Genomic DNA, 22411 nt, shown 5'->3' on the forward strand with positions numbered 1-22411 from the left:
GAATAGCCATGGAAGTTTGAAAATACTTCAGATACCCAGAGGTTCGACCAACAGACAACAAGAAAATAAACCCTAATATATCAAAATGTTCAAAAATCTATTAATCAGTAAAGAAATGAAGGAACCTTAAGGAAGGAGCAATGACGAACTCAGATCACTCCAGATCTACAAGGATCTGGATAGATTCAAGTCCAAATGCTAAAGTTTCAAAGAAAAGAGAGGGTAAAGAGAATCTGGCCCTTGAATAAGAGATTTGAGCCGTGAAACTTTGATAGAAAGCACTCACAGATCATAGACATGCTCTTTGAAGAGTCTTGAATGAGATATGGACCAGATCTCTTCGAGGTCCTTCCACAAAACCACACAATCGAGCAACCATGGGAGATAGGAGACAAGCAGAGGCCTTGTACAACCATGGGAAGCCATAGATCGGGTAGGAATCAAGGGGGTTAGGGCTGATTTTGGGGGGGGGGAGGCGGATAGGGTTAGGTTTGGTTTCAGAAAGAATTAAAGAGGAGAGGGTTTCAGAGCGGTTGTTTGGTGAGAATGGCTAGGTTTATGGGGGTCGTTTGGTTAAATTTGGTAAAAAGTGATGGTGGCTATAAATCTCTATGATCAACGACTAGGATTTAGAGGGTTTGGGGCCGGGTAGGATTTGGTTTCGGCCTGGTATTTGAGGGCTAGGGATTTGAATTGTTTAATTTAGGCTAAATCCGAAAAATAAGAAGGCCATTTATTAAATGGCCATTTAAGTGATAAAACAATTTTAAAAATAACTAATAGGTTGTAAAAAATGATTTTCATGCCTGAAAATATTTTAAAATAATTACTTAATATTTTAAAAATATAAGAGGATATTTTCTGGTAAAATAATGTAATAATGCATGCATAGGCTATAATTGCAAAGTAATTACAATTGCATCCTAAAAATATAAATATGGCTATTTGTGCAACAATTGAAACTTAGTACACATGCAAATAATAAAATCAAGCCACAAAAATTATTATAAAACTATTTGTGATGCAATCAATGATAGTTTTATAAATAAAATGGTGGGATAAATTAATTAAAATATTTTAAAAATGCAGAAATTCTATGAAAAATACTAATTAATGCCAAGGCATAGTTTTGAAAGGGTTATAGGGAAAAATTGGGTACCAACAGCTACCCCTCTTTACCTGGGAATGATGAAAGAATTTTCGGGTAAAGAAATAATGGTCAATTTTGACTGGATGGGATGTTTTGAAAGATAGAGACCGGACTCCGGTCTTTGAGCTGCCTACATATCCATGGTTTTACAAGAATCAGGACATGTATAGTTCTGGATCTATCGGCGAAATATACCGATGAAGTCTTTACAAGAACGGACATGAGATTTCGAAATAGGTTAACATATCGGCGAAATAGATTTCGAACAGACATGATGAATGTTCAATTTTGAGATAGTTGAAGGAACTGGAGCAAGGTAACTCCTACTGGGGTAGTGGTTTCTTACCGATCTCCTACAGATAAAGAGGCTCTACAAACATGTATTTGTGCGAAAATTTAAACATGATGCAGATTCCCGTTGGACCATAAAAGTTGTTTTCGTATAGTTAAGGATGATGTCCTCAGACCATGATACCTTGGGCCATGAATTTTTCAATGAGGGATTCGCAGGCCATGAAATGATATTCTTGGGCCATGAAGATGGTGCCCTCGAACCATGACTCCTTTGAATAATGATATGTAAATTTGAGAGATCCTCAGGCCGGCATGGTGTCTTCCAGCTATGAGGATGATGCCTTTAGACTATGATGTCTTTGGATAGATTGGCGATATTTCAGCCCATGAGATGCTTAGTCTTGTGAAATAAAGGGTAGAGCTTAGCCCGATAGAAAAGCAAATATATAGTACCGGAATAGAGCAATATTTATGCAAGGAGGGACAGTGCTTAGTCCCATGCAAATGTGGAGGCAAGAATTAGCCCCATGCAAATATGGAGGCAAGTATTAGCCTCGTGCAAATATGGAGGCAGGGATTAGCCTCATGCAAGTATGGAGGCAGGGATTAGCCTCATGCAAGTATGGAGGCAGGGACTAGCCTCATGCAAGTATGGAGGTAGGGATTAGCCTCATACAAGTGCGGAGGCAGGGATTAGCCTCATGCAAGTGTGGAGGCAGGGATTAGCCTCATACAAGTATGGAGGTAGGGATTAACCTCATGCAAATATGGAGGCAGGGATTAGCCTCTTGCAAATATGTAGGCAGGGATTAGCCTCATGCAAATATGGAGGCAGGGATTAGCCTCATGCAATATGGAGGCAGGGATTAGCCTCATGCAAAGATGGAGGCAGAGATTAGCCTCATGTAAATATGAAGGCAGGGATTAGCCTCATGCAAATATGGAGGTACGGATTAGCCTCATGCAATATGGAGGCAGGGATTAGCCTCATGCAACTATGGAGGCACGGGTTAGTCTCATGTAAATATGGAGGCAAGGATTCACCTCATGCAGATATGGAGGCAAGGATTAGTCTCATGTAGGATGGAGGCAGGGATTAGCCTCATGCAGATACAGAGACAGGAATTAGCCTCATGCAGATATGGAGGCAGGGATTAGCCTCATGCAAATATGCGGGATATGGCTTAGTCCCATGAAAAGAATGAGTAGCAAATAAGAGTGGCATATTTCTTAGCTGGAGATATATTTGGTATCTGGTGGCCCGATTGATAGTGATCTTGTTACGTGTATTTATTTGCGGATGTTAGATGTGCCTGCGATCAACGAAAAATTGTAAGTTTTGTGAGGGGGAGGTTGGTTCGTGTCTTTGTCCGCTGGCCATGCTTTGTTTGAGTTTCCCCCGGTAACACCTAGTTGTTACGAAAATAGAGTTTTCGAAAATATGCAATTATTGATAAAAATAGAGTCATTTTTGGAAACGTAGCAAAATATCAAGTAGTTTTTAGATGAACTAGTGACTGTAACACATTTCAGAGACATTGGAGCTTCTCATGTTGGATCCTTCGGCCGTTTGTGAGCGTTGTTGAACCTTTTTCGGAATTTTGAGAAGGATTCTCAAAATTCTGCCCTAGTTTCTTAACCGATTTCTGACCATCTGGCATATGTCGGCATTGCCTGGACTTGCTCCGGAATTTTGAAGGTCCTCCTCAAAATTCTGCCCCAGTTTCGGATCTTGGGTAAAAATGGAAATTTTATTATGATATGACCGAACCCACAGGGCTGCCTACGTATTCCCTCTTAAACGGGAATCAAGTCAAGCGCAGTTCAATTACATCAGATGAGGAAATATAAATGGTCTAAGCATAATATCTTTTGACTACGTCTGAATTGATTGATTTTGGCCAAATTTCTCTGTCCATTTCTGCAAGTATGAGTGCTCCTCCTGTTAGCACCTTGTGAACCATGTAAGGACCTTGCTAGTTGGGAGAGAATTTCGCTTTGGCTTCATCTTGATGTGGGAAGATCTTCTTCAGCACCAGCCGTCCTGGTGCGAATTACCTCGATTTGACTCTTTTGTTGAAAGCTCTAGCCATTCTATTCTGGTAAAGCTGATCGTGACATACTGTGTTCATCCTTTTTCCATCTATAAGGGCCAATTGTTCATATATGCTCCTTATCCATTCTGCATCGCTGAGTTCAGCTTCCTGTATGATTCTTAAAGAAGGAATCTCTACCTTAGCTGGGATAACAACTTCGGTACCATAAACTAGCATGTAGGGAGTTGCCCCGGTTGACGTACCAACAAAGCAAAGGGTAGTTTCTCGTGCCATTACTTGTGGTTTTCTACCACCTTCCTTAGTATTTTCTTGATGTTTTTGTTGGCGGCTTCTACGGCTCCATTCATCTGAGGTCTATAGGCTGTGGAATTCTTGTGCTTGATTTTGAAAGTTTCACAAATGGCTTTCATCAGATAACTATTGAGATTGGCTGCATTATCAGTGACAATAGACTCGGGAACTCCGAATCGGTAAACAATATGATCTTTGACAAAGTCTGCAATGACTTTCTTGGTTACAGCTTTGTAAGATGCAGTCTCTACCCATTTTGTGAAGTAATCAATGGTTATCAAAATAAACCTATGCCCGTTTGAAGCAGTGGGCTCAATCAGACCGATGACATCCATTCCCCAAGCGGCAAATGGCCAAGATGAGCTTGTTGCATTGAGCTCATTTGGCGGCACTTTTATCATATCGGCATGCACTTGGCATTGGTAGAATTTGCGGACATACTGGACGCAATCTATCTCCATGGTCATCCAAAAGTAACCGGCCCTAAGTATCTTCTTGGCCAAGACAAAACCATTCACATACTGGCCGCAGGTCCCAACATGTATATCCTCAAGTAGTTTAGGATCTTCTTTTGCATCGGCACATCTTAGCAATCCCAAATTAGGAGTTCTTCTGTACAAATTTCCCCCGATGTGGAAGAAGTGATTGGAATCTTCGGAGTGTGCATTTTTGGATGTGGTTTGCATGCTCCGGATATTCTCCTTTCACCAAATACTCCTTGATGTCATGGAACCAAGGTTTTCCATCTATTTCTTCTTCAACATGGGCACAATATGCCAACTGATTATGAATTCTCACTAGGATAAGATCAATGAAATTCTTATCTGGATGTTGTATCATGGATGACAAAGTGGTCAATGCATCAACAAACTCATTCTGAATTCTGGGCACGTGCTGGAACTCTATCTTCGTGAACCTCCTTCTCAATTCCTATACATGGTGTAGATATGACAATATCTTGGAATTCTTGGTGGCCCACTCTCCTTGTACCTGGTGCACAAGCAAATCTGAATCATCGATTACTAGCAGCTCCTGAATATTCATGTCGATTGTTATATTGAGTTCTAATATGCGGGCTTCATATTCTGCCATGTTGTTGGTGCAGGGAAATCTGAGTTTGGCAGATACCGAATAATGTTGACCTATTTCTGATACCAAAACCGCTCCAATGCCCACTCCTTTGAAATTTGCAGCTCCGTCGAAGAACATCCTCTAACTGTCGTGTGCTTTGGTAATGTCCTCTCCTACGAATGACACATCTTCATTAGGAAAATACATTTTCAAGGGTTCGTATTCTCCTCCCACCGGATTTTCAGCAAGAAGATCTACCAATGCTTGTCCTTTGACCGCCTTTTGGGTGATGACGAACTCACTTAACAGTATCTGCCATTTGGCTAACTTCTCAGTTGGCATGGGTTTCTGAAATATGTACTTCAGATGGTCCATCCTGGATATGAGGTATATAGTATAGGCACAGAAGTAATGCCTCAACTTCTGGGTCGTCCAGGTCAAAGCACAACAAGTGTGTTCTAGTAGAGAGTAACGTGCTTCGTAAGGTGTGAACTTCTTACTCAAGTAATATATGGCTTGCTCCTTTCTCCCTGTCTCGTCATGTTGACATAGAACACATCCGAAGGCTCCATCCAATATAGATAGATAGAGTAGCAAAGGTCATCCTGGTTCTGGCGGGATCAGAACTGGTGGTGTGGACAAGTACCCCTTGATTTTGTCGAAAGCTTTTTGACAATCCTCGGTCCAGCTTGTCTCGGCGTCTTTCCTCAGCATCTTGAAGATGGGTTCACATATAACTGTAGACTGTTCTATGAAGCGACCAATATAGTTGAGATGTCTTAGGAAGCTCATCGCGCCCTTTTTGCTCCTAGGCAGCGGTAACTCCTAAATAGCCTTGACTTTAGACGGGTCCAGCTTGATCCCTCGACGACTGGAAATGAATCCCAATAACTTTCCAGCAGGAACCCCGAATGCACACTTTGCAAGGTTTAGTTTTAATTTGTACCTTCTTAACCTATCGAAGAACTTTCTCAAGTCCTCTATGTGATCCGCGGCCCTCTTGGATTTGATAATGACGTCGTCCACATATACCTCTATTTCTTTTTGTATCATATCATGAAAGATAGTCATCATGGCTCTCATGTAAGTAGCCGCAACATTCTTTAGATCAAATGGCATCATCTTGTAGCAGTACACCCCCCATAGTATAATAAAAGCTATTTTCTCTGCATTTTCTTCATCCATCCAGATCTGGTGATAACCTGCGAAGCAATCTACAAAGGATTAGAGTTCATGCTTGGCGCCATTGTCGAACAAGATGTGTATATTTGGGAGTGGAAAGTCATCCTTGGGACTTGCTCTGTTTAAGTTTCGATAGTCAACACATACTCTGACTTTCCCATCTTTCTTCGGAACTGGCACAATGTTGGCTAACTAAGTTGGGTATTCAACCACCCTGAGAACTTTGACTTTGATCTGCTTAGTAACTTTCTCCTTGATTTTCAGGCTCACATCTGGTTTGAACTTTCTGAGTTTCTGCTTTACTGGCGGACACATGGGATTAGTAGGCAACTTGTGAGCCACTATGGACATGCTCATACCAGTCAGGCTTTGATATTCTTAGTAACTTCCTCCTTTATTTTCAGGATCATATCTAGTTTGAACTTTCTGAGTTTATGCTTTACTGGCGGACACATGGGATTAGTAGGCAACTTGTGAGCCACTATGGACGTGCTCATACCATTCATGTCATCATATGACCACGTGAAGATGTCCTCATATTCCTTTAAGAAACAAATGTATTCTTCTTTCTCTGTCGGTGATTAGTGAATGCTGATATGAGTCTCCTTGACGGTTTCGGCGTTCTCCAAATTTACTGCTTCGGTTTCGTCCAAGTTGGACTTAGGCTTATTCTCAAAGTTTTCAACCTCCCTAACAACTTCCTCATGTATCTTATCTTCTTCATCTGAATCACTATCCTCGTGTTGCATTACCTCATTACATGTCACAGTCACCGGTTCATCAGGAAAAGTAACAATAATGCTTAGGGGATGGGAATAAAGAATAAAGAAAAATAAAAAGGTAAACAAGTCAGTAAGGATTCTGAAATATTTGCAGTATTTAAACACATATTACGGGAATATCAATTCGCGCCCTAATTTGGGAGCCTCGTTGTGCCCGAGGTAGGCTTAGCGACAAATAAATTTGGAGAAATTTGGTGCCAATAATTACCTCATTTCATTAATGTAAAATAAACGACCCAAAACGAAACTAAATAAGATAATATTGCTAATGGCACTTGGCCTTATTACATTTGAAAGGAAAGCAAGTAAACTAATCTACTTGGTCCCAGAAGGACCTTCTCTAGACCGAATGCTGTTGTCGATCAACTCTCTCAACTCGCGTAGGTTCAGCAGTAGGAATGCCCTTTCCAAATGCCCTCCTTCATTTCCTTCAGCGTTCTGGTAGTCGGTGACCCTCTTCCTTATCTTCCCCTCCAATTCCATCAAACTATACTCCAGATATTCCAGCCTCTCACTGGATTTAACAGCTCTTTCTTTCCACTCGTTAATCATTTCCATGTCAGCCTTATGATGCGGCATATGCTCAGCTTCAGACTGTCGAACTCTTTTTCGTAGCTTGTTGTACTTCACCTCTGCTTCGGCAAACTCATCTATGACCTTATTTCCCGGACCAACCCTTGGCTCAAAGACTCCTGACAGATTATCATCCAACCATGAGGGGTAAAGGAATGAGTGGCCCGCATGGTATATATCCGGCTCGATGGTATCCTTCTCCACAATGATCTTCAAAATCCACATATGTTGCGCTTCATTCTTATATGGGATGGCGTCACCCTGGAAGCTGGCTCTGAAGTGGCTCATCTTAGCAAACTGTGGTATGACTTGTTCCTACCTGCCTGTCTCATAACTCTAAGGGGAGCATAAGGGTATATCCCTCTTAATCCGATCAGCACCAAATGTAGGACATCTCCGGATCTTATGATGAACTCATCGGTGGGGAACCACTCGAACATCTACTGAACCTGATCATCGGTCAGCTTGTTGAAAAACTGCACCCATCCCACAACATCCTTAGGTTGATCAAACATGTACGACATGTAAGTCATTCTTTTAGGGTGATGGAAGGTTATGTGGTCATTCCACGGCCTTCGTGGAAACTCTTGGCAATATTGGCCCCTTTGGATATGTTCTAACAGGCAGACATTAACAGCAAGTTGCAACCCTCAAAGAATTTGGACCCTTTCTGACAGCGTTCTAAGGCCCAGTACATATCTGCAATGATCATAGGGACAATAGTATATATCTGTCCCTCTATCTCGTCCATTAAAGTTTTGGCCACCAAGGCCAACCTAGTATAGATTCTATCCCCTTGGATTGAGAATACCAGCATGCCCAAGAAGCACACAATGAACACGAAGACCCTGAGATGAACCCAGCCTAAAGAAGCAATTGAGAACTCATTATCAAAAATACGGTAAGAGCTACTATGACTGTATCTTTCATAAAGGAAGTCAAAAGGTATGTAGGAGTTTTTCAGGCACTCCAAATCATCATTTTTCTTCAACTCCATCATCTTAAGGAACGCTCTAGTGGTGCGATTTTTAGGTGCTAGCAGACCAGGGCTATCCCAAGGCAACCCAACAAATCCCCCTATTTTTTCTAGGACGGGAGTCATTTCTATGTCTCCTAAATGGAACACAGCCCTTTCCTTATCCCAAAACAGAGTGGCAGCCTTGATTAGCATCTTGTTTGGTTGAAGATCCAATAGTGATGGCAAGTTACCCAAGATTATCTTCACATAATTTTGGTCACTTGAGGGAAGATCTCTCCACCAATCATCAAAAATGGAGGAATACTACCGATCATACCGAATCTGGGGACTTCGTGCCTCATTTTCTGCAAAACAAGAGAGAGTTAAGCCCTTTCCCCCTCCAGGTTCATCTATTTATACAGTAATGATTAGTATATTGGCACTTATTTTTCTAAATTAATACATATAATCATGGTTATGTCCGTTGGATTAGGGAAAACCCGATGGACTTTTGTACAAGGCTTGTCTTAAAGGGTTATTATACGGACAACATATTAACCCGGCTAGGTTTGACCATGATGTATGTACAATTAATTAGAGTAAGGCTGCTATACAAGTCTAGACTGGAACCCTCAAGCAGACAACTTGAGGGGAAAAGGCACGGAACCGTCGAACACACCGCTGATCGACTAGTTTTAACGCAAATATGCCTTTCCAAATTTAAAGAGTGATATATAGGAAGAGCGCAAACACTCATCAAGAGTTGCTATAGGATTGATTACGCACGAGTGAAATATGATGTTGAGCATGATTTATGCAACAATAAATAGCATGTTATCAAGTATTTGCACGTAAAAAATGATAAATGCAGTATTTAAATAATTGAAAGATAGGTACGGAAAAAGAAAACAAAGAGACAAGTCAGTTTCAAGACAATAAAGAAATCATAAATGCTTGAAAAATAGATAGTTAAATTCAAATAAAGGGAAAGGGTACGTGGGATAGAGCATGCTTGGAATAATTCACAAAATAAGTTCGTTATGGTAATAGCCTAAAATATCCCCAGCAGAGTCGCCATGCTGTCGCGCCCCCTTTTTCCCTTTTGTGGGGAAATCCGGGTTTCAACATTCATGAGGGAACAACTCGTTTCCTTTTGGAAATTGGGTGTTTTGAAGAGTCGTCACCTAACGGATTATGGTGTGTTAGGGCACCTAGAGCGATTAACTCATGAATTGTTTGCATCACTAGAGATTAGGGTAAGGGCTCGAAATAACCTTGAGGGGAAGGTGTTAGGCACCCATCGCGGTCCACAATGGTGGGTCCCGGACGAACTTAAACTATATGAATTAGTCAATTAACAAGCAAGCAAGTATTTGCAAACAAAGTGGCTTTCCTCATCTAAATGCATATATGATCAAGGAAGTTTAAGTAATGAAGGAAAGAGATTTGGACATCTTACAAGATGTAAGACAGGTGTTGTGCAATTTCTAGCCTTGGCTTACAGCCGGCTAGACTGGTGAAGATCACAAGTAGCAGGAAGAACAAAGAATTTTTTTAGAGTGTAAGAGTAGTTGATGAAATAATGTTCTTGTCTAAGAAGTTAAAATAAAGAGTTTATATAGTAGTTCAAGAGAGGAGCAACTAAGGTAAAGTAATCAATAATCAACAATTAAGGGATCTCAGAATCAATCACACAAAGGTTTAGTATAATTTGCTCCTTTAATTAAGGAAAATTAGCCAACGGTAATGATAGAATTAATTAAGGCAATAGGTTCAATCAGACTGAGTAAAGAAGTAAGAATTAAAGGCCTTATTAAGGAAAGGAGTTCAAATCAAACCAAAATAAAGAACTTCAGAATAAAATAGTCAAGGGTTTAATTAAGGAAAGAATCATGTAAAGAATCAGTAAATATAAAGCGGTCAAATAAGGCAAGAATGACTAGTTAAGGTCATAAACATGGAAATAACCAAGAATCATGCACACGAATTTTTAACGGAGCAAATCACTCAACAATTCTAGAAATAACGTATCAATTCCCATAAATAAATAGGTTGAGTAAAACTTTTAGGAACAGAGAGAAATTAGACGGAAAATAATTCGAAACCCTAATTTGAAAACACTTAAAGAAGAAAAACTTGAAAGCATGGCAACACAAAGAGATTCGAAGAAACAGAAATCATAGAAATCAAAGCCTGAAGTATCGCAGTGTTTAAAAAACCGATTAGTAGTAGAGGAGTAAAAGAACCTAAAAGAATAGCCATGGAAGTTTGAAAATACTTCAGATACCCGGAGGTTCGACCAACAGACGACAAGAAAACAAACCCTAATATAACAAAATGTTCTAAAATTGATTAATCAGTAAAGAAATGAAGGAGCCTTAAGGAAAGGGCAATGACAAACTCAAATCCCTCCAGATCTACAAGGATCTGGACGGATTCAAGTCCAAATGCTAAGTTTCAAAGAAAAGAGAGGGTAAAGAGAATCTGGCCCTTGAATCAAAGATTTGAGCTGTAAAACTTTGATAGAAATACTCATAGACTATAGACAGGCTCTTTGAAGAGTCTTGAATGAGATCTGGACCAGATCTCTTCGAGGTCCTTCCACGAAACCACACAATCGAGCAACCAGGGGAGATAAGAGACAAGTAGAGGCCTCGTACAGCCATGGAGAGCCATAGATCGGGTAGAAATCAAGGGGGTTAGGGTTGATTCTGGGGGGCGGCGGATAGGGTTAGGTTTGGTTTCAGAGAGAATTAGAGAGGAGAGGGTTTCAGGGCGGCTATTTGGTGAGAATGGCTAGGTTTAGGGGGGGTCGTTTGGTTAAATTTGGTAAGAAGTGATGGTGGTCGTTGATCTCTATGATCAATGGCCAGGATTTAGAGGGTTTGGGGCTGGGTAGGATTTGGTTTATGCCTGGTATTGGTGGGCTAGGGATTTGAATTGTTTGATTTAGGCTAAATCTGAAAAATAAGAAGGCCATTTATTAAATGCTCATTTAATTGATAAAATAATTTTTTAAAATAACTAGTAAATTGTAAAAATGATTTTCATGCCTGAAAATATTTTTAAAATAATTACTCAATATTCTAAAAATATAAGAGGATATTTGCTGGTAAAATAATGTAATAATGCATGCATAGTCTATAATTGCAAAGTAATTGCAATTGCATCCTAAAAATACAAATGTGGCTATTTGTTCAATAATTGAAACTTAGTATAAATGCAAATGATAAAATTAAGCCATAAAAATTATTATAAAACTATTTGTGATGCAATCAATGATTATTTTATACATAAAATGTTGGGATAAATTAATTAAAATATTTTTAAAATGCAGAAATATGAAAAATACTAATTAATGCCAAAAGCAGTTTTGAAAGTATTATAGGGAAATTGCGTATCAACAGGGACAATATTACACACTCAAACTTTCAAAAGTGTGTCAACAACGCACCACTTTTGACCAGTCCAAGAAATAGTCTATGTTGTGTATAACACGCGCGTCTCTAAATTAAAAGGATCTTTTTAATCACCCAACCCTTTTAAAGATCAGATCCACTCAAATAAAAAATCCAACAATCAGTGCACCACCTTCCTACCACTGCACCACCTTCTCCACTATAGCAACCCCTTCTTCTTTGGAAAAATAAATACTTACCATAGTTACCACAAAAGCTATACACCTTGTTAGGAGGTTGGTTGAACAGTACAGGGATAGGAAGAAAGATCTGCAGATGGTATTTATTGACCTAGAAAAAACGTATGATAAGGTTCCTAGAGAAGTTCTTTGGAGAAGCTTGAAGGCAAAAGGCGTGTCGGTTCCCTACATTATGGCGATTAAGGACATGTATGATCGGGCGAAGACTCGGGTTAGGACAGTAGGAGGCGACTCTGAGGATTTTCGGTTGTTATGGGGTTACACCAAGGCTCTGCGCTCAGTCCGTTCCTATTCGCCCTGGTGATGGACGCATTGACACATCACATTCAAGGGGATGTGTCATGGTGCATGTTATTCACCGATGACATAGTTCCGATTGATGAGTCGTGAACCGGTGTTAACGAGAAGCTGGAGGTTTGGAGACAGACTCTTGAATCTAAGGGTTTCAAGCTTAGCAGGACAAAGATGGAATACTTGGAGTGTAAGTTCAGTGCTGAGCAGAGGGAAATGGGCGTAGATGTGAGGCTTGAATCACAGGTCATCCCGAGTAGAGGCAACTTCAAGTACCTTGGGTCAGTTATCCAGGGGGATGGGAGATCGACGAAGATGTTACACACCGTATTGGGGTAGGATGGATGAAGTGGAGATTAGCATCTGGAGTATTGTGTGACGAGAGAGTGCCACTGTTACTCAAAGGTAAGTTCTATAAAGCGGTGGTTAGGTCGGCCATGATGTATAGGGATGAGTGTTGGCTGGTTAAGAAATCACATATCCAGAGGATGAAGGTAACAGAAATGAGGATGTTGAGGTGGATGTGTGGGCATACTAGGATGGATAAAATTAGGAATGATGATATTCAGGAGAAGGTATGCGTGGCTCCCATTGATGACAAGATGCGGGAAGCAAGGCTCAGATGGTTCGGGCATGTTTAGAGGCGAAGCTCAGATGCTCCGGTAAGGAGGTGGGAACGACTTGTTGTGGAGGGCAAGAGAAGAGGTAGAGGGCGACCTAAGAAGTATTGGGGGGAGGTGATTAGGCAGGATATGGCGAGGTTGTAGATTTCCGAGGACATGGCACTTGATAGGAATATGTGGAGGTCGAGTATTAGGGTTGTAGGTTAGGAGGTAGTCGAGTCTTTTCTTATACCATAACTTTGTGAGACTAGATTGGTAAGGATACTATTTTACTTTTGCTTTGCTTTGTATCATTCTTCTTGATTTCATGTTGTTCCTATTTGGTATTTGTTTCATATTATTTCGGTGGTGTTACTAATATTGTCTTCTTTTGTCTTTTTGTTTTCTTAAGCCGAGGGTCTTTCAAAAACAACCTCTCTACTCCTTCGGGGTAGGGGTAAGGTCTGCGTACACACTACCCTCCCCAGATACCACTAGTGGGATTTCACTAGGTCGTTGTTGTTGTTACCACAAAAATACTAGTTGTAACACCCAAATAGATACACACAAATGACATATCCCAAAAAACTTCACCAGCCAAAATTTTGCCTGAAACTCCATCTCCAACCATCCCTTCTTTCTGGTATTATCTATTTTTTCCACAAAACTCAATAATGATGAACCAAAAGAAAATAACGAAAAGAAAAAAATTCAGATCTTTATTGGCACAGTTGAAAGAACCACAAAGACTACTTTGCCAACAAAATTCCAAAATAAGAAATTGAAAACTTAACTTCTTCTGCAATTTGCCCTTCTCACTGATATAACTACCACCAAAAAAATTTCAGAGTAATTTCAGATCTTGGGCAACCAAAAGAAAATGAAATGGGAGAAGATTGAATCGAGGAAGAAGATGAAATAGGGGGAGGGGAGAAGAGGGGAAGGGCATCTAGAGAATATAATGCAGATGGGGTGGTCTAGAACTAGGAATAAGACGCGGGGTGGGGGGTTGGGGCGGGGAAAAAGACAAGAGCGGGAGGTTGTTTTTAAAATTTAATTGGTGTAAAAAGGAAAAAAACCTTAAAATTAGACACGTGAATTTTTTTTATAAAACTTCTTACATGAATTTTTTAGCATTTACGCGCTTGTTTTATGTGAAGAACACGCAGGTTCCACGTAGCTAAAGTGGTGTGTCGCTAACACACTTTAAAAAGGTTTGAGTGTGTAATATTATCCTCGTAATGAACAGGTGTGTAAGAGAAATTTGGATACAAGGTTGATAGGTAAACTATATATTTTGCTTATTCATAAAGAAAAAATCAGTGAATCCCGGATTACATAGAATTTGTCATCATTTCTTCCTCCGTTACAAAACCAAATTGTACTTCTCCAAAGCTAAATAGACACAATATGTATTTGCTCAATCTCAAAGGTGTTTCATTCATCTTCTGTACACGCAAATCTTCTTTATCGTAATAACTTCCTCGACACATGTCACCATAAAATAGGTCCACGGGGCGAACCTATATTCTGGTAAGACATTCTTTCTCATTCCAGCTCGTTGTTTGAACGCATAAAGTAGAAAATTAATAAAATAACAATAAAGAATCAAAAGACTACAATATATTAACAACCAGAAGAAAATTGGGGTTCTGAGACTGATAGGGATCAATTTGCAGTTATATTTCACTTCCAAAAAAGCTGAAAATGCAATCTTGACAATAAAAAAAAAAGATTTCAGTGTAGAGAATGGTTAGGTGAAAGGGCAGGTTGTATTGGAGGAAAATTTGAGGGAAATGGGATATAATTGGGTTGGTGCGCTGAGGTGGCATCCCATATGCCTTCCACCTTAGCAAAATATTAGGTCATCTTGAATGGTGTGAGGGCCCTAATAACAGAAGGATTTTTTGGTACTTGTTTTGTAACCCCGGAGCAATTGTGAATGGATAGTGCAGGGTATAAAATAAATGGGGCATTTGTATCTATACTCAGTTTTGGGTCACCTTTTAACTTATACTTGCTTTGCAAAAAAAATTGCAAACGTACCCACTTTTCGGGTAACTTCAGACATATGGGATTGAAGTAGTAAAAATTTATGTCTGATGTTTGAACTTTAGAATATTTTGCCTGAAGTGTAGCCTTATCAAAGCAAGCTTTCAGATATTTTTGCATGAAGTTTGGCCTGACTTGCAAAGGCAATCACGCAAACTTCAGTTCATAGTGTAATGGTAAACTTCAGTTCAACAAAACTACAACATGTTTTGGCTGAAGTTTTTGTTTTGTAATTGCTAAAACTCAGCATTCTAGGAGTTGAAGTTTTATTTTGTATTTGCTGAACTTCAACATTCTAGGAGTTGAAGTTTTTGTTTTATATTTGCTAAAGTTCAGCATTCTTAGAGCTGAAGTTGTGTTCTGCCTTTCTTTGAAGTTAGATGGCTTTAAAATATAACGTAAGCCAAACTGTGCTGAAGTTTTAACTGATTTTTTTGATAATGTTCTAAAGTTATTTTTCCTATCTTTTATTTTTCAGTTTTGCAGCCTTTTTCTGTCGTTTTTCCTGCAGATGATATCATAAAGCAAGGGGTAAGCTAATTCCAAGAGATCGCGAGAGCAACTATTATGTATAATAAATTTCACATGCTTGTGCCATTCTTGTGGCAGGTAACTTGGAATAGAGGACATGTAGTAGTTAGTTGCTGTTGTATGTTTAAGAAGGATGGATCAGGGAAGGACACAAATCACACTTACTTTAACCAGCTTGTGGAGTTTTATTTACTCGTACTTCAACATAGAATATGATAGTTGATAAGATTTAATAAAAACTTTACAGATCCAATCAATAATACTTATACAAAGTCTCATGTGTTTGAGAGAGAAAAGAAGAAGAGGGGGAAGAAAGGAGCGCATAGGTCAGGAGGAAAAAGAGGAGGCATCTGAAGTTGTCAAAATTAGGGTATAGGTTAACGAATTCAAAAATATGGGTATAGATTAAATAGGGGCGACCAAATATGGCGCCCCGTGTAATTTTTACAAAATAATTCTTTCCAAAGCTGGTCCACATACAAGGAAGTGTGGAAGTGAGCCGAAAAGAGGTCCAAATCAATCTCCTTTTCAATTATTATTTTAGAGGAAATGAGGCTTAATAGTCGGAATAAATTCAAAAGTAGCTAGATTTATAAGTGGTCATTCAAAAATAGTCACAGTTTCAAAAGCAATCGAAATTTAACCACTTTTCATGTAAAGATAGATTTGAACGAAAACACAGTTCAGAATACGAAAAATACTCCAACATAATATATTGGAATTCCAGTATACTCCAGTATAATATACTGAACTTCCAGTATAATATACTAGAGTTCTAGTATAATATACCCATCCAGCATAATATGCTGGAAGTTCATACAGAACTTTACGCGTGTTGGAGTTCCAGCATAATATGCTGGAGGTTCATACACAGGTGCACCTATCTCCAGTATATTATGCTGGAACTTTCCGTGTTGCAGCAAAATAGTGAATATTTTTCAATGACTTTGCAAACGCTAGCTATTTTTGAATGACCAGTCCTAAAACTGGCTAGCCCGTGCTATTTTTACTCTATAGCCCCTCGAAATTTTAATAGCCCATATTTTCCCCCGTTGATACGAAATGGCCCTTCGGCCCAAACATATTACATCTAATAGCCTGAAATGTCTATTTTATATATTTCTTGTATAGTGACAATCTATTTTGTATATTTTTTGTATAGTGATAGTCTATGTTGTATATTTTTTGTATACTGACAGTCTATTTAGTATATTTTTTGTATAGTGATAGTCTATTATATATAAATTGTATAGTGACGGTCTATTTTGTATAATGACATATATTTTGTATATTTTTAGTATAGCGATATTCTTTTTGTATATATTTTGTATAGTGACATCTATTTTTATCTTATTGTATAGTGATAGTCTATTTAGTATATAAATTATATAGTAACTATTTATTTTGTATATTTTTTGTATAGTGGTAATTTATTTATATATTTTTTGTATAGTGACAATTTTTTATATATATTTAATGACTACGATGTGTAAAAAGTATATATACATTTTGTACTAGTGTGCACATGAACTGTAGTATAGTAAAATATTTGAAAGATTCTAGCTTTGTTGTATCAAAATTGTATATTTTTTGTACAAATAATATTATATGTTGTATATCTTTTGTATAGTGAGATTTGTAGTTGTATATTTTTTTGCATAGTGATCGTATATAGTTTGGACATAATTTAATCACTTTAATTTCGAAAAAACGGAGTAGTGATTATACAAGTGCTCCCAATTGTAAAGGTTTATAAAATTTTAATTATTCGTTAATCACTTACAGCACGAGCACATCTTGGACTCATGTAGGAAAAGGCGCAAATCAATTTCTTGGCATTATCTTTTTCAAAGTTTGAATTTAAATACTATACCGATGTGTATAAAATGAATGTTATGTCCCAAATATGTATAATTATTGTGTACACGACACCTGTCCCTTTTGTCCCTTCCTTGAGTTGACAAAAATAAATATTTATAACAAAATTTTTATTTTTATATCTCTCGTAAATAAGTATTAAATATCAACATCTAAATTGCATAAAAGCCAAAAAAGAATCAAATGATGAATGATTCCCTCTGAAGAAATTAAAAGCCAATCTCAATAGTTTGCCTTGCAATTGTCCTGCCTTCATCTCCCGTTAGTTTTTCGTGTCACTTAGGTGTAAAAATAGCACGGTCTAGCCAATTTTCGGATTGATTATTTAAAAATAACCAGCGTTTATCAAGTCAATGAAAAATAGCCACTATTTTGCTGCAACAGAGACCGGTCCAGCATAATATACTAGAGTTCGGTGCACCTGTGTATGAACTTCCAGCATATTATACTGGGCCGATATACTTTGCTGGATATACTGGAGACTGGAACACCGGTGCTCCAAACTCCAGTATATTATGCTAGACCGGTATATTATACTGGAACTCCAGTATATTATGCTGGAGTATTTTTCCAGATTTTGAACAGTGTTTTCGTTCATATTTATCTTTACATAAAAAGTGATTAAATTTCAATTACTTTTGAAATTGGGCTATTTTTGAATGACCACTTGAAAATCTGGCTATTTTTTAATTTCTCCCCAATTAGGTTTGTTAATTTTAGTGGCTAGCCATTAGAATTGGTTCTCGGCTCTAAAGTGCATATCATAATTTAGGACTAGCGGATGATATTAGTTTCTAGCAAATGGCTAGTAATGAATTTTGCTCATTATTTTACCCATCTTTTCAATGCCAGTTGTGTTTTTGGACTCACCTGCTGTGTTTTCTGAAGCCCTCGCCAATGAGAATGGTTCACAAGACTATACTTCCTCCAAACGTATTGTACACGAGTAAAGGTTTTCTTTGGCCAATTATGAAATAGCCATTTTAAAGAAAAAATTGGCATGTAATTGCCACTTTGCAGTACAACCCTAAAACAACATTCCTAGGCTTTCCTTTTATTACGAATACAAATGTGCAATCACACAATATATTCTCTAGCTGATGCAATCCTTTTCTATAACTATACTTTATTTGCTGCAACTTCCACAAATTGAGCCATGAAAGAACGAGGGAGGGGTGAATGTAGGTAAGCAGCTATTAGTCTAAGAACTTAGGTAGAATGACTCTACGCACTGTTTGCCTAAGCTGGTCAAACTGGCTTATAAACACTTTTTGGCTTATCTACACGTTTGGTAAAATTAAAAGTGCTTATAAGCCAAAAATAAGCCAAAAGCCATAAGTTAGTCTCCCCTAACTTATCAAATTTCAGCTTATAAGCACTTTAGGTTTGACCAAAATATTTATTATTCTATCCCTAAAATACTTCTTTTTAAAACAAAACTCTTCGTATACCTAATTCTTCATCTGCTTATTATTAATTTCAACACTTTTATCCAAAAATGTAACTGCTTATTTTTTAAATCAGTTTCAGCACTTAAAAGTGCTTTTCAGCACCTAATGCTTATCAGCTACTCTAAATCACCTAAGCCAAACGGCCTCATAGTATCATATGGAGAAGTGATCAAATTCACAAATTTTGTTGATGTCATTCCAATATGTCATAAGTTACTTTATAGTTGAAACAAGTTCAAGTAGCTAAAAAAATTGAACAAAACTAGTAATTGCAGCAACACAAACAAAGTGTTGATAATACACAATTTGCAATGTTGAGCCCTCAAGTTGGCCTCATAGTATATAGAATGGTTCAAAGCCAGTTATGTCACTTAGAATTTTTCAATAGCTACTCCATCTCTCAAGACCTCATAAGCCTCCCTACTCCGGGTTTTCTTCAATCCAGCTGTGAAATGAATCTTGGATTTTTCAGATGAGATAGCGGTAACTTTTACCCACATCATCACTTTTGTTTTCATTCCTTCAATGTCAGCTAGCTTTCCTTTTTCCAGATATCCAGTAACAGCTGTAGAGAAGCGTAATACAGATGAATCCTTGTAACCGACTTCACATACAGAGGGTATATAGACAGTGAGCTTCCTTGTCTCTTCGTTAAACTCGTAATTGGTGGCATCCCGAGGGAAAATACCTATTGGAACATCATACTCCTTCAAAAGATCTGGCAATGGCTTTTGCATTTTTCCTACAAAACCAAGATTAACCAGGGAAGATAAAGGTTATGACTTGATATAGGTAGAAAATCCTCAAGAAAATGAACGATGGACGCTAGTGGATCAAATAGCAAATTTTGAACATAATAATAAGGAATATACCAACACAAGATCTAGGGGCAAAATGGAAGAGCATGTGAGTTATGTAAAGAGAACACAAACCTTTAAGCTTGTTCACCAGCCATTTTGTTCCACCTTCAATACTGCTTTGCAATGACTGATTATTGATAGGGAAAAGATCAGTATAAACCATAAAAACTGAGAAAACCAGATTAGAGAGAAATCCCATCAGAGAGGTGACTAATGGGAACCAACAGCTTTTATCCTGAGTTCTCCAAGCAATTCCAAATTTAGCAAAAATGTATTATTTTATCATAGGAAGAGTAATATGCTAGAACAGTTACATTATCGAGATTTTTCTAAAGTGGAAATTTCTTTTGAATATCCCCATCAATTACAGTCATTATATTCAGAGCAGCGGGAACATTTAAGTGGCTTTGGTTACTTCTTTTTTTCCTGACGAACTATCATAACATTATAATACTTATAATCATATTAGAACATAAAAGTTTCGATTGGATTTTACCAACATCTTGAGGATAAAGGTTTTCCAATTGTTTCTTCCATTCATAGTAAACAGCTTCACTCTTGCATTCATTGGGATGCTCAGCCGACCAGTTTATGCTCATGTTTAAAGAATAAAGGTGGAGAAGACACACAGCAGGTTCCTTTATTTCCACACTATACAACAAATTATATTGTTCTTTGAAATGCAAATAAGCAATAAATGATTCATCAAAATCGAATGCTAACCAGGCAAAAAAGTTCGCATGAGCCTTAGACTAGCGATAGGAAAAGCTAGACTTGTCTACTATGACATTGTCTAGGAACCACACAGGAAATACAAAAAACTTGAAGAGGTACAAACCCTACTGCATATAAAAGCCTGGTAGTTAAGTGGAGAAGGATAGAGAGGCGATCCCATTGTCCTCCAAGTTCTAAACCGTGCGCCACTAGCCCTCGACTATATCTCAGTTATAAAAAAGAAAAAAAAATTGAAGAATAACAGCATGAGGGAGAAGAGACTGCTCATACAAAAAGTTCTGAATTTTAGCACGTTAGTGACAAAACCTAGTAGTACTATGCCTCCATTAAAGCTTTTCTGCTCTGCATCTGTGGGAGTCTACAACAACAACAACGACCCAGTAAAATCCCACTAGTGGGGTCTGGGAGGGTAGTGTGTACGCAGACCTTACCCCTAATCTAGGGGCACTTCTTGGTTATCAATCCATTTTCCACGAAGAAGTGTTTTGCATTCCCAGTTACAGTCAAACAGCCATCTTCCAATAAATAACAGTTGAAATACCATGGTATAAAAAGAAAATGGAGGATCATTAATAGAAATAGATGGCAAGAACCCAAATTAAGAAGTCATCACTACGTGAATGATCTAAAGATATGCCAATGGAAGTATTTCTCCCCTTTTTGAAATTTTCTTCTAACATGTTATGAAAGTCGTATTTAACCCAAATTTTAAACGTTGATTAGCTATGACATGGACCAAAATATCATATAGTGGTACCTGTTGATAATTAAACTGCAAAGGAATTGGCAAAATGGAATCTTCACATGCACTCTGTATACTTCACTAACTCACGCCCTTAGGTGCTACATTTTCATTAAAAATAATCGCGAAATCGGTCGTTCCCAACTTCATCGATAATGAGCCCACTCCTCTATCCTTCTATGTTTTAAGTACATACTTGGTTTACCCATCATGTTCGAACTCGTAATGTGCACCTACTACACATCTGTACTACCTTTGTCATTGAACCAAATCACTGGGGGCTTAAAATCCTAGATCCACATCTAACTAGGAGGAGCTTATTTATCAAATTCAGACTATTAAGGGATAAAAATTAATTGGTTCCACAAACATAATTAAGAATTCCCAAAATTAGATCATAGCAAAATCTATAAAAACCCTATAGTTGAATAAACAAACAGGTGAGTTCATAAATGTAATTGGAGAAAGTAAATCAAAAGTAAAGATGAGAGGAGAAAGGGCATACGTTAATGTCATCGCCGACGGAATTGAGCTCCTTGTTAGCTCTCTTACCAATCCAGTAGGAACCCACTTTGTTCAATATCTGATCCATTTTTTAGATGCTTCTCAGATTTCTATAACCCGATGATTTAAACTCTAATAATCTCTGTATGAAGAAGCTTAAAGAAATCTTTGTCAAATTCAGAGAGATAAGGGTATGTTGTGGGGGTGGGGGAGTAGATTTGAGTTTAATTCTTCGCGAATTTTTCCACACCCAACTACTACAAGCTATGAGCAGTACCTTTCGCTACCTATGCAATTCTTCTTTAACTGTGATTTTCGCCCGAAAAGGAAAGAAAACTTTGGTTTTTGCCTTTGCTTCCTTTCGTATTGTTTTGGGAACGAAATTATACAGGTAAATTACAAGTTGTGTCCACCCATAAGTAAATTAGTACAAAAATTAACCAATTCATAAAATATTATAAATATTTAGCTAATTAGTTATTTATAGCAAAAAAATAGCAAATCTTTACTTTCTTTTGAGCGAGTATTGTTGGAATAGATTGGATACATGTTAAATTTAAATTTCAGTTTTGGAATAATTTGGTATAATTTTGAGGTGGTTTGAATTGAAATTCCGCATTAGAAGATGAACATGGAAAAAAATGATATGTATATCACAATGTGTATCAATTGTTTATCATATATGTATCATATTCATATCAAATATGTATTACATGTATACCCGTGTGTGAGATATATGCATGATACAT

General features: G+C 37.9%; 1 protein-coding gene across 1 annotated transcript; it reads right to left on the reverse strand.

Moving 5' to 3' along the window:
* Window positions 1-19064: 19064 nt before the first annotated feature.
* Window positions 19065-22021, reverse strand: LOC107812436 (uncharacterized protein At5g01610-like). Its single transcript, XM_016637534.2, has 3 exons — window positions 21664-22021; window positions 19754-19808; window positions 19065-19563 (listed from the first exon to the last, which is right to left on the reverse strand). Exons 1-3 carry the CDS (start codon window positions 21748-21750, stop codon window positions 19193-19195), a joined length of 513 nt encoding a protein of 170 aa, XP_016493020.1. The 5' UTR covers window positions 21751-22021; the 3' UTR covers window positions 19065-19192.
* Between the last annotated feature and the right edge of the window lie 390 nt (window positions 22022-22411).

This window comes from Nicotiana tabacum, chromosome 5 (genome assembly GCF_000715075.1).
Source record: "Nicotiana tabacum cultivar K326 chromosome 5, ASM71507v2, whole genome shotgun sequence".
Classification (NCBI taxonomy): Eukaryota; Viridiplantae; Streptophyta; class Magnoliopsida; order Solanales; family Solanaceae; genus Nicotiana; species Nicotiana tabacum.